This window comes from Nannizzia gypsea, genomic scaffold, assembly GCF_000150975.2.
Source record: "Nannizzia gypsea CBS 118893 supercont1.1 genomic scaffold, whole genome shotgun sequence".
NCBI lineage: Eukaryota > Fungi > Ascomycota > Eurotiomycetes > Onygenales > Arthrodermataceae > Nannizzia > Nannizzia gypsea.
Window position 1 is genome coordinate 2114959 of NW_003345201.1, and position 13113 is coordinate 2128071.

Genomic DNA, 13113 nt, shown 5'->3' on the forward strand with positions numbered 1-13113 from the left:
CCAATGCCATTACGATGAACCGAGGCTCTCTTTTGCTCTTGTTGACAGCGGCCGTTGGTCCCACGCTATGTGTAGCCGCAGGCGATAAAGGATCACGGCCTAGGGGGGTAGGGCCTGAATGTAACTACCATTTTTCCCTGTTCCCTTTCATGACGTTGTTATATTTCGGAGTAAACAGGCAATTGGGCTGACTGAACGTTTGTACGTAAATTTAGTCGCCAAGTTCTACAAGGACACCAACACGTTTAGCTGCATTTCCAACCCCTCAATCAAGATACCATTTTCTGCTGTCAACGACGAATACTGTGATTGTCCTGACGGCAGTGATGAACCTGGCACATCTGCATGCTCGTTTATATCTCCTTACTCGCCATCATACTCTTCGAATTCCGGAAACGATAAGACGGACAACAAGTTGTCACTTCCAGGCTTTTACTGCAAGAATAAAGGGCATATTCCCCTATATATCAGCTTTCAACGAGTGAATGATGGAGTATGCGACTACGATATATGCTGTGATGGAAGCGATGAGTGGTCCCACGTTGGTGGACTAAAGTGCGAAGACAGATGCAAAGAGATTGGCAAGCAGTGGAAGAAAGCCGAGGAAGAAAAGGAAAAATCACACTTTGCAGCGTTACGGAAACGCAAAGAACTTGCGGCGAAGGCATCCAAGTTAGAACGGGAGATACAAGACCGCATCGTGGTGCTTGAGAAGGAAGCTCAAGACCTTGAAGTTTCCCTCAAGGACCTCGAAGCGCAGCTGGAAAAAGCCAGGGCAAATAATAGAGGGAAGACAGCAAGTGGCCAGAAGCAAGGAAAGGCTTATGAACTGGCAAAGCTTGCAAAGGCCAGGACTAACACCCTCCGTATTGCTCTGGAGGAGGTACAGCTACAGAGGGATCAGGTGACAAATCTCCTACGGGAAGCTGAGGGTATTCTGTCCAAGTTTAAAGAAGAATACAATCCTAACTTCAATGACGAGGGCGTCAAGCGTGCAGTTCGTGGCTGGGAAGACTACATTGCACGAAAGGGAGAACAGGGAGGCGATTCATTCGAAGACGCTAGCCTACTCGACGCGCTTAAACATGAACATGACGAGCCGTTCGAAAACCCTGATCAGTGGGCAGAAGAAGCTGAGATTGGATTAGGTAGGTCCATATATCCCCAAAGTCGACTTCAGTGGAGGCAAAAACGTTTCTGACAATGTGGTGGTATTAGTGTACAAGCTGGCATCTTTCTTACCTGCCGGCGTTGTAAATTTCATTGAAGATAGTCTTACTAGCTCCCGATCCGCATTGGTCTCGAATGGTCTCCTAGCAGACAGCTCACTGGACAATGACTCAGATGAGCCACGGGAAGTGAGAGACGCCAGGGACAAAGTAACTGGCGCCGAAGTTTCTCTTAACTTGAAGAAATCTGAGATCAAGGATCTCAAGCGTGACCTCAAAGAAGATTTTGGCGTTGACTCCATCTTCAGAGCGCTCAAGGGAGAATGCATTTCCCAGGATTCAGGAGATTACACCTATGAACACTGCTGGATGGAGCAGACCAAGCAGAAATCTAGAAGAGGACGCGCCGATACCACCATGGGAAGATTCGAGAAGATCTCGTCCATTGTTGTGGACGAAGTTACCCCGTCCGGCCAAATTGTTCAGAAAACCAAAGTCACTCTTGTTTATACTAACGGCCAAACGTGCTGGAACGGACCTGCACGTTCGACAACAGTGATACTCGAGTGCGGCGAGAACAACGAGATTATCAAGATTTCGGAGGATGAGAAGTGTATCTATTCAATGTTCGCCACCTCGCCAGCTGCCTGTGACCCCCCTCTAGCTAGCAAAGATGGCCAGGGAAGAAGCGGAAAAGATGAGCTATGAGTGACTGTTTCGCTGAATTGTCTGTTGGACTTATGGACCCCATAGCTGAATTATTATTTCGAAATACTGGATTGGAGACTTGTTATGGTTCATTACTAGAAACTAGAAAAAATTACATGCATATATTGTTTGCATCAGGTTGAATGCAAAGACTAGCGTTACACACGGACATTCAGCTTCGTTGCTTATTTCAACGTCCCCGCGGAATTAGTTAGTTACTTGACTAGCTAGCTAGTAAGTAGAAGAGAGCATGAAAAAAAAGAAAAGAAGGAAGAGTTTTGCAGGCCTGCAGATGGTGACTTGATTCTTTGGCTATAGTAACTGTAAGGCTTGTCTAAACCAAGTCGTTTAAAAAGGTACATGAAAAAATGAGTGTAAGCATGTTGACTGGCTGGCTTGAAAAGCTAGCAGTACGAAAGGTGAAAAGTATCAGAAGGTTCAAGGTCGTGTGCCGTTGCCCAAGAAAGTCGTAGATCCGTTCCCATGGTCTCCCAATGTCCCGCTCGTCGTTAGCGTCTTCGGTCAAAGCAAGGTGCATCTTGTCGTTGCAGATTTGTCATTGTCGATGGCTGCAATATGTAGGAGAAAGTTCTTGAAGGGTAAGGATGACATTCATTGGTCATTTAGTGCTGAGAGGTGATCAATAAGCATTTGCTGGTCATTTTGATAGGGGGTAGTAGTAGTAGTAGGTACTAGGTATATACAGCAGCTCGTTCTATGGAGCTGCTGCATATCCATGTATCTAAGGGGTAAAACTCACGGAGCAGCAGGAGCAGTTGGAGCACTCTCCGGAGGGGCAGCAGTTGCAAGAGCATGGGGCCATTTTGGTAGATTGAGGGGTGGACTTGGTAAACAAGTTGAAGTTAAGTGTTGGAATGTTGGTAAGTTGCTTTGGATTGTTCTGGTTGTCTGTGATGGAGAGAGAGAGAAAAAAGGGCAAAGATACCGGGCGAGGAGCTGCCTTTTATGCTTGAAGCTCGCCGGCCCCCGTCACTGCCAGCCTGCGTAGGGAATTTGATATTCGCCTCCCTGCGCTGCCAACCCCTCACCAAAATGGGATATCCACTCGGGGAAGGCGAGGCGTAGGTGGAGAGCAAGAGAATCGGAATCGAATCAGGAAGCCCGAAGATGTACTTCCGTTCCCTGAAATGCGACTGGACGGAGAGGTACACACTGGTCTGTCTTTTCTGCGGAATCAGCGGTGCCACGAGACGCCATACGGCAAGGGTATTCTATACAGTTGGAGGAAAAGCAAAGAAAAGCAAAGGAACGGAAAAGTAGTATTATGCATGTCCATGCCCATGTCCATCTAAGATAATGCCTCCCAGGCGCCGTGCTTCTGCGGCACTAAGGAATAGACTCGAAGCATCTGCTGCATTCCCTTGTTCTTGTGCTGTGCGCCTTGGATGCATGCAGTGCGGTTTAGGTAGTTATCCAGGGCATATCAAACAGCACACACACACTCCGTACATATGTAGGATAGTTACGTTCGTCCACTGCAACTATGTAAGGGTCATACGTTTTGGCGTACGACCCGGAATCTGCACTATGACATCGCAAGAGTGACAGACAGCCTTCCCGCCTGTCCGCCAGTGGATCTTGGTGAGATAGCGCGCGATTTATGCCAGGGAGGCAAAGTGTAGTTACCTAGTAACCGCAACTCGGTCTCGGGGTCGAGGCTGCGAAGGGGAGGTGAGGGACCTGATCGGGATGGAGTCACAAGGAGGCAGGAGACGCAGGCAGGAGGAATAATAGTAAAAAGCAAATAGCTACACTGCACTGCAACTAACTAATGCACGGCTGCTTGGAGAATCTTGTCATCGAGTGTTCGGGAGGGGAGTGAAGCAAAAGCAAAGAAACGTCAAGACAACGCCTTTAACCTCTGCTGAGGCCAGAGGACAAGGCGGATAGGATGGCCGTGTGACTTGCGTGTTATTTGCTGTACCGAGGATGGCGATGGAGAGACGGTCCGGACGTCATTCCCGCAGTCCTGATAGACAGTCAACTATACATACTCCGTATACATAGTTACTTGGTTGGTGAGCCTGGATGGTCATCTCTCTACCCAAAGCAAGTAACTAGTTAACGTTAACGAACTTCGGGAGATATCAAACCGGTGGGTCATAACTGGTTCGGATGGCTGTGGCTCTTCCGGGCTCAGTCCCCGATGCCTTGCTACGGGGTCGTATAGGAGGCGTGCAGAGGATAGTAGTCAGATATGACAGACTGTAGTGTGTCCTGGCCAAGTTGACATGTTTGAACTAGACAAGGGAGATCCCCAGATGCCTCCAATGAACAGCCGGCGCAGCTCCTTAGTGAGATGCCTAGGTTGGCTGGCTAGCGCGAGAGTGGCCGGAAGATATCTCACTTAGTCCCCTATCGATACGATACGGGGCTCAAGTTCGCCTGACCTGATCTAGACGACGTGAAGAAATGACGGGTATAGTTTTGGTTATGCTATCATCATAAGAAAAGAAAAATAAACGGCTTCCGAGCTGACCTCCTGCTTTTTCTTTTTCTATTTTCGGTGTCTTCAGGCGCCATCTCTCGCTCTAAAAAAGCTGGGGAAGACCAGCGCGAGCTCCGTACGAGCTTTTGTTATTTCAGCCAGCGGCGGCACGGGATAGTTTCCCGTCTACATTTAGAGATTCCCGAGGGAAACTACAGAGGGAGACGCAGGAGAGATAGAAGAGGATGCGTTTTCCGGAGTAATCAGTTGTCTGTCTCATTATATTGCTTCTTGTCTAAGCGAAAACACGAGTCCTATCAACAAACAGCTAATTTCGTTCCTTTGCCACCTCGAAGAGGACAGACTGTAAACACGACGTTCTGTTCAGATCCGGGGGCGGTGTTTTGGTTGATAAAAGGAGTCGGTGGTCGGTCGATGAGGCTGCCTTGTCTCAGGGCTCATAAGAGACAGAGACAGAGACAGAGAGAGACATGCCTCATCTTGGAGTTCGACTATGGCAAGATATAGCAGTGAAGCGATTTACTTCTGTACGGAGAAGTCAGTAGGTTGATCATCCATCTAATCAAATAGCACAGAGAAACTGGATGGGCAGACTTACGCATTCGCACTTGCCAGAAGGGCAGGAGCAGGCAGAGCCACAGCTGCATCCACAGTCACCTACTCATGATAAGTCTCGTTAGCAATACGGCTCTTCTCCAATAACAGATGACTCTCTGGAGATATGACACACAGAAACACGTACCCATTTTTGATGATAGTAGATAAGTAGAGGAGATAAACGAGGTATCTGGTTATTTGTTTTGAAAAGGCGTATTCTGTAGTCGTTATTCGGTGTTTGCTTGCGTGTGTGAAAAGGGGAGGTGTACGACGGGAGAATATCGGCCTTTTATATATATATACGCCCGCGCTCCAGTTTAAAACGGGAACCTCAGAAAACAGGGAAAGAGGGCGAGAGGAAGGCTGATGGCGGGGTAAAGAGAAGTCACTCGACTTCCCCGTCCATAGTGATCCCTGCCGGTTCGCTATGTTAAGGCACAGTAACGTCAGGTTGGCAGTTCGGGCGTAGCACGGCCGGGTCCGTGGCCTATGAGAAACGACGGGTGTTGGTTCCTTCAGAGCAGGGCAACGAACACGACAAGACAAGACTTCGAGTCGGTCAGGATCTTCTGCGGGATTATTGCCGAAAGGTAACGATCTCGTTCATCTATATGCATGCTTCTTATCATCCGGAGGGGGACCAAGCAAAGGGCAAGGCCAGCCTATCCGGATGCCAGTCGTCCCAGCGCAGCCCCATGTCGGAGGTGCCGTTTTGATATCCACCTCGCGCTGCACATGTCCCTCACTATTTTATGCAGACGAGTCAGGGTGCTTAGGTGGCCTGGTATAGACATGGATGTCCTTCTTCTGACTGGACTTCGGCTCTTTTCCCTCTGGGGCTTCTCTCCATGGTCATCTGTACGTCAACTGCAAGTACTGTAGTCGACTGTGCGGAGACCGTCATCGAACTATTGTGGAAGCTTCGCTGCTGCTTCTATCCACACCAAGCCGGAGCCTGGTTGCTGCCCAATAGATGCAGCTCTGGGGCCTGGACGCCCTTGCTGGATTCCCAGTCGACTTGTTAGAAGTTATTAGGCTCGGTTTCTTTGTTGTTGTTTGCCGTCTTATTCTCTTGTTAGTTACGGAGTATGATGTTGGTCTCGCCGTGACCAAGTCGAGAACCCCGAATAATAGATCATATCAGCATCTTCTGGACTATCTCTCTGATAGTGAATACACTCGGTCACTCTGCCAGTATTCACTTCTCTCGAGTCGCGTCTGGATAAATATCAAGATCAAAGAGAAGCTCTGCTCCGGTAGGCACCAGGACCAGGACTCGCCCATTCACTCTCGTAGACTGTCACTGTCTCACCAACACGTCCTCCATTCACTGTCATAGTCTCTCTCAGCCGTAGTCACTGTCCACCACCGTCGCATAAATACAACCACCGTCTACCATCAACTTGTAGCATCCATCTTCTTCAACTTCTTCTACGTCAAAAGGTCGAAACTGCCGCAACTTACCGCCTTCCCAAAAAGTCGCCGCCAAAATTCACAGAAAAAAAGAAAAAAAGAAAAAAAGAGAACGAAAAAAGAAACATCGACAACACATCTACGTCTTTCTTGTTTAAAGACACCGCGCGAGTTGTAAAGAACAGCTCCAGGACGGGTTTCGGCGGAGCGAGCACTCAAGCATGCCACAGCCATACGTCTTCCGGGGGAACGATGGCGAAGGAGGCCGCCGTGAGGGACGCGGTGGCCGTGATCGAGACCACCGGCGCGACGGCCGTCGTCGCGGTGGACGACCTCACCACGAATTCACATTCCGTGCGACACCCTCATCGCGGCCGCTGCTTATGGTAAAAAGAGAGGCGACGCCGGATTTCATGGGCGGACCGGACAGCGAGGTGCCTGCGAAGAAGTTCATGGCCCCCGAAGACCTGACGGACAGCGACGAAGCGGAGATGGACGTGTCTTCGGCAGACGAACAGGACAACGACGGCAGCGCGCAGCCACCACGGAAGAAACGAGCCATTGAACGCGACCCCGAAGTTGCTGCGCCGCCTGCACCGAAGTGGTCCAACCCGGATCCTTACACTGTGCTGCCGCCAGAAGAAGAGAGACAAGGGAAAAGGCGAGACTTTGTCAAGCTGATCCGCAAAGCCAGAATCACCCCTGCTGTCACATCGACGCAACAGGTTAACAGCAACCCTGCAGTGACGAATGATGACTTTATCTCTCTAGGTGTGGAAGAGCCGGATAATATGCCCCCTGAAGGCGCCCCCAGTGGTCCCAGAGCTACCGAGCTGGAGCGAAGTGATTCTGCGCTTAGGAACCGAAAGAGGAACCGAGATGATGAGATCACAGGACCCGCTGTTAAACGTGGGAAGAAGGGGCCTAAATTCTTTAACTTGGATGCGTCAACCCTGGATATTTGGAAACCACTGACTGGTCAGGATCCAACCCCTTGGTTCGACCGGGCAGGCTCAGCTTTCCATATAGGGACTATGTCAGTACTCAAGAATTCCATGAGTTTACCCCGTCTATCTATATCTTGATGCTGATGGTGTCTAGGCTTCACAAGGAGATACTGGACTTCTACCACTGGGTAAAACCTACAGAGTACGAAGACATTGTCAGACGAGATCTTATATCCAGACTTCAGGCATGCTTTGGCCAAAGGTTCTATGGTGCAAAACTATACGCCTTTGGATCATTTGCATCAGGCCTGTATCTCCCTACAGCAGATATGGATCTTGTGCTGCTCTCTCGCCAGTTCATGTCCTCAAACAGGAAATATATCTGCCAGAAAGTTCGGGACATATACAGCTTTGCTGAATATATCCGCGGACTTGGAATTGCAGCTCCGGGATCAATTGAGACTATTGCTCATGCGCGTGTTCCCATCATCAAGTTTGTGGATTCTCTCACTGGCCTGAAAGTGGACCTCTCTTTCGATAACAGCAGTGGCCTCGCAGCCATTGATACGTTCAAAGCTTGGAAGCAAGAATATCCAACTATGCCTGTCATAGCTTCTATCATCAAACATTTTCTTTTGATTCGAGGACTCAACGACGTGGCCACTGGCGGGCTGGGTGGTTTCTCAATCATATGTTTGGTCACAAGCATACTACAGCATTCACCCCGTGGTGTTGGAGAACCAAACCTGGGCTCAATTCTCATTGACTTTTTTCAACTGTACGGCTCCAGGTTTGATGCAGGCGCCGTCGGCATACAGTTTGATCCCCCAGGTTATTTCTACAAGGTATGCCATATATTCCTAGTACCCCCTCCCCCCCCCCCCAAAAAAAAAAAAAGAAAATAAAAAACCCCATTTTTCTACTTGGTAATTAACTCGATCAAAACCAGACCGTACGTGGCATATACAACGCAAACAAGGGAACTAGGCTGTCAATAATAGACCCCAATAACCCGGATAATGATATCTCGGGTGGAACCAAGGAGATTCCACTTATCTTCCGATCATTCTCTGATGCATACCAATCGCTCAGGGAGGGCATGTATACCGCCTCATGTCGGCCATGTCTCTCCCGAAGCAGCCTGCTTGAGGAAATAATAGGTGGGAACTATGATGCATATGAGGAGCAGAGAAAGCATCTGCGTGATTTCTTCCTTAGTGACCGCAGGTTTGCTGGATATCATGGCACTGTCGGGTTGGGCAGTCCACCGCCACCTCCTCCTCCACTGTCCTCCCCTTCTCCTCCGCCTCCACCACCACATGCTTGATAAGCCAAGCATCCACAGACATACATACTTTCCTCAGTCATGAGAACATGAAGCTGCCTAGTGTTCTTCTTATCCTTGACACCCAAATATTGGGCTTCTTTAGCCAGCACATACATTTCTTGTCCAACCGGATTTTGTTACCAGTATTCGTAAGTATGGACACATTCTCATATTGCAAGGTTCAAACTTGTGAGAAACGATCAGCAAGGTGTTACATCTAGTTAATTGATGTTGCCCACGAGGATCTTCCCTGCCTCTAGCCCTTCATCGATCTGCATCATCGGTGTACTTCTAGCCCTTTTTATTGCCATTGTCCTTTCATCAGGGGGTACCAAAACGGAGGATAGGAGCTTATTATCTAGGACGGGATGCGGCAAGTGTCTATGGCAATTGATTTTAATCGCTCTATATAGATTATGTACAACATGATTAAACGAATAACTCCTTCACTGCAGAAGTGAGAAAGACGACTACCATCCAATTATCAAATCCAAGACGACAACATGCGTAGGTCACAAGGTAGTAAAAGTCAAGTCAGGCCTCCTAACGAGAACTTCCATCCTCAACCGGTGGTGGGTGTCCAGGTATCGGCGTGTTCACATAGTCAGCGTCCGGGCTCGCCCATACAAAATCCACCCATTTGTCTCCCAGGATATCCCGAATACCCTTTGTTAGGGTTTGAATCCGCTGGCTCTCCGGAAGCTTCTGGTCTTCGTCCAACACAACGTGCCCTTCTCTGCACTGCAGATTGACACTCTCGGACGGCAGGGCGTCCAGAATCACTTTCCAAACCCGCATCGTCTCCTCCAGTTCGGCAATGTTGCTTACCCCCATGACGCTGCCTCCGAGCCTGTGAAGGGCGGTGGCACTACTAGTACCAGTACCGATGGCCTGGGCAGCAGTAGGCAAACCCAATGCACCAACCGCAGCACCTACATGCAGCCAGTTCTCAAGTGCATATCGAATGGCCACAACCTCGATCTTCTCGCCCTGCTCTTCGGTCCAGAGACTGGCTTTCTGAATTGCCTCACGCAACTCGTTGGGGGCAGGGTGGAAATCTCCCATGCTCCCGATAGGCACACCGTTGCGTCTCAGCAGACCCATTCCCAGAGGTGAGGCATTAAGTACACAGTCCACGCCAGCTGCAATCAGTCGTTCGAGCCCCTTCGTCGCCAAGAGGGTGTTCTGCAGTGTGAAATTCGCGTAGGACATGACGATATCTATCGGTTCACCGGTTTTTTCCAGTACCATCTCAGCCAGAGAGCAGAGCACGTCGACAGGGTAGCCTGATATTCCAACGTAATGTATAGTGCCATCTGTGTCACGGATTTTTCGTAGCTCTTGGACAGCACCCAGCACTTCCTCTGGTGTGACGAACTCGACGTCGTGGCAGTAGACGACGTCTAGATACGTGGTTCCCAGGCGTGACAGGCTTCGTTTGATACTGCGTCTGATCCATGCAGGAGAGTAGTCAAATGTCGATGATGCGATTCGGCCTACTTTCGTGAGTAGTCTGTAGGCGCTTCTGGGATAGTTCTCCTGGACGAAATTGGTAGACAGCGCCTTTCCAAGCAGTTCTTCGGCCGGGCCATAGTAAGGAGAGGTATCAAAGGCGCAAATCCCAGCCGATAGTGCGCGTTGGACAAGTTCGGTGGTCGGGAGCTCGTAAGGGTTGGTATTGTACTGGCTGTTGAAGGTGGCCGTTCCCATAATAAGAGGTGGCAGGTCGCTGGAGACCGGCATAGAGGGAGCTCCCATGGTGTCTGATGTATGATTTAATGGATATTTCACCCGTATATATGTGTGTATATATGTAGTTTTATATATCTATCTGGCTCTTGGTCCGGCTTGCTTGCTGTTGTGGTTGACTATAAGGATGGCGGGGTGCCTGATAAGATAGATTAGATAGAGAAGAGGGAGGATAAAGCTGCTTCCCTGGTTTTTATATATAGTTATACTCGCTGATTCATGGCCATGGATGCATGTCAAAAGTCTTATCATGAAGGTATTTGGAATCAAAAGGTCTTGGAACTTCATTTAATTCATAGCTAGATATCAAAATACCCGACGTGGCGGAATTTTTTCACTTTTCTCTTGAGAAAAATCTTGAGCTTAACGCCGAGAAGCTTTGGTTGTTGTGGCCCGCAAAGTGACGTTACGTTAACAACCTTAGTTCATATAAAAATGGATAAAGGGATGTATATAGAGTATAGAAGATAAATATATAGGTGGTATTAATTGATATTAGACAGAGGTGTGCTCAATGGCATACCTAGAAGGCGGCACGTTAATGGCGCAGCCAGGCTAAATAAAGTGGTGGCATAAATTACATAGTCTATATTAATCAAGAAGCAAGCGTCCGTTTGTCGAATGATAAAAATTAGAGGGAGCTCTGAAGAGAATTCACTCCTTCTTGTTCTTCCCGGGGATAGGGTTGCCCTTCTCGTCAACGAGTCCCTTTTCGCGCATGACCCGCAGCGCATCGTGGAGGGGATCAAGTTTAGGGCGTGGTGCTCGGTGGGAGTCAAAGTAGCTGTCGGCCCAGGTAAAGTATTGGCCATAGTTGACGGTGAAGTAGAGATGGTGGAGGGTGTGGTGCGCAGGGCTGTTGATGTATTTCTCGAGCCAGTGGCCCGATATCATGTCGCCGTCGTGGATGAAGATTGTCCAGATCTGTACCAGAATGAACATGGTCATGTAGAGGTATTTTTGCACGGGACAGACAAAAACGAAGACACTATAGCGAGGTTGTTAGAGCATTGATAATATGATCGGGGTTTCGACTGGCAATGGCAAGATCTTACTGGTATGGTAGAGACTGAACGTATCCGTCAAGAGGGTGGAAGGCGAGAGCAGCCCATGGAGTCGGCACTAAGCAACGTTAGCCAATCTATCCCGTGCACGTTCACATCATGTAGAAGAGCCATACTGATCCATTTGTGGTGTGGTTTATGGATATACTTGTAGACGCTGGGATGGTGCTCCAGCCTGTGAATCCAGTAGATTAAGAAATCGTTCCAGACCATGAACAGCACCACCGAGATACCCATCCACGCCCATCCATAGTCGTCTACCCTGGTATACAAGAAGCTCTTTCCGCGCACCTCGGCCAGGAAAAAAGGGAGAGTCAAGATGTTGATCCAGGGGACGGCCATCATCGAACATATTATCTCCTGCCGGACCTGGTTTTTCAGGAAGCGCGGATGGTATTCAAGCCGCCGGTCGAAGATGAAGTAGTATGAGAACGAGCTGAAGATCCAGTACAGCAGCGAAGCACCGAGCTGTGTGATTATCAGGATCGAAATGCATTGCCGGAGGATGCTGTCTCGTGGCCATGCTGATACTGGTTGTGTAGTTGAGGTACCATCGGCAGGGACGAAGTAGGCGTACGCTTTATCGAAGACCAAGGGATCCAGGAGATCGAGAGCCACGTCCATCTTTAATCGGCCGCAGTCTGGTTTGTTTATCGACAGCTGCTGAGATTTGTGTACCCTTTTTAAAGGCTTTGCAAACGAATGTATTGTTGTAGCTGTCCCAGGGGGCGATCTGCGAGATTGATTTTTAATTTTTTTCTTCTTTTCTTTTGCGCTGTAGAAGCGCGATCGATCAAACCAATTAATTTAATTAGGTCGGGAATTGGCAAAGGAGCGTGTGCGGTTATCTGTTTCGACGAGCCCAATGCAGCTGAGGAGCGTATGATTATACAGGGCGGACCTGGTGTAGCAGAGGGAGGAGGAGGCCGGGTACGCGCTGGCGGGTTTATGTAGGTATAAATAAATAATGTCTGGCTGGTTTGAAGGAAGGCCGGGTAACTTTAGCTGGATACGCCGGATCACACCACTTTGAAGCTGACTTAAGCTAGCTTTCTCGTTTCTCGCGTCCTTATCAATTTCATCGTATGAAGATGCTGATCTGGAGGAGAGAATCAGTCCATCCGCCGAGGACTCAGACAGAGTCACAGAGTGAGAGTTCCCTGTAGTTACAATCAATCGGACAAGTTGATAGTTACGCTTGAATCCACCGGATCTTGGTCTACAGTTAACTAATAACCAGATCTTAATGTTCTCAGCAGCCGTAGATCGACCACGCAACAACTCCTGAGGCTGCAAGCGAACCATAAACATAACATCTCCCTTTTCCCTTCTCTCTCTCGATATCTCTTGTATTTTCTATCTAAAATAATGTCTTCTTCTTCTTCTTCTTCTTCTTTTCGTCTTTTTATCGATTAACAAAAGTCGAAAGGCGGCAAAAGATGGCAGAACGTGTAATTCGCTTACATAATCTCCATGCTCGAAAAGAAAAGAAAGAAAAAAAGTCGAAAAAAGAACCAAAAAACATCCCAAAGCTGCGACTTTTTGGCGTCAAGAGCAGCTTTTCCACGCTGAAGGAGCCTTTATCTCGTTTGTCACGGTCGGATGCGGACTGTGCTATGGCATGAAACTTGCTGCATCTGCTAATTCCTCGTGATTCCCGGTCGTTCGA

The 13113-nt window shown here is 48.8% G+C and overlaps 4 protein-coding genes across 4 annotated transcripts; 2 read left to right on the forward strand and 2 right to left on the reverse strand.

The window, feature by feature from the left end:
• Positions 1-14: 14 nt before the first annotated feature.
• MGYG_00806 (hypothetical protein) lies at positions 15-1877 on the forward strand (the record flags this gene model as incomplete). The annotated part of the gene is made up of 3 exons (XM_003176669.1): positions 15-120; positions 216-1148; positions 1219-1877. The coding sequence occupies 3 exons, from the start codon at positions 15-17 to the stop codon at positions 1875-1877; spliced, it is 1698 nt and encodes a 565-aa protein (XP_003176717.1).
• A 4701-nt stretch (positions 1878-6578) lies between these two features.
• MGYG_00807 (Poly(A) RNA polymerase cid14) lies at positions 6579-8631 on the forward strand (the record flags this gene model as incomplete). Its single annotated transcript, XM_003176670.1, has 3 exons — positions 6579-7393; positions 7459-8149; positions 8254-8631. 3 exons carry the CDS (start codon positions 6579-6581, stop codon positions 8629-8631), a joined length of 1884 nt encoding a protein of 627 aa, XP_003176718.1.
• A 543-nt stretch (positions 8632-9174) lies between these two features.
• Positions 9175-10389, reverse strand: MGYG_00808 (Ara2p; the record flags this gene model as incomplete). The annotated part of the gene is made up of 1 exon (XM_003176671.1): positions 9175-10389. One exon carries the CDS (start codon positions 10387-10389, stop codon positions 9175-9177), a length of 1215 nt encoding a protein of 404 aa, XP_003176719.1.
• Positions 10390-11034: 645 nt separating this feature from the next.
• On the reverse strand, positions 11035-12068 carry MGYG_00809 (lathosterol oxidase; the record flags this gene model as incomplete). The annotated part of the gene is made up of 3 exons (XM_003176672.1): positions 11035-11368; positions 11436-11502; positions 11561-12068. The coding sequence occupies 3 exons, from the start codon at positions 12066-12068 to the stop codon at positions 11035-11037; spliced, it is 909 nt and encodes a 302-aa protein (XP_003176720.1).
• Between the last annotated feature and the right edge of the window lie 1045 nt (positions 12069-13113).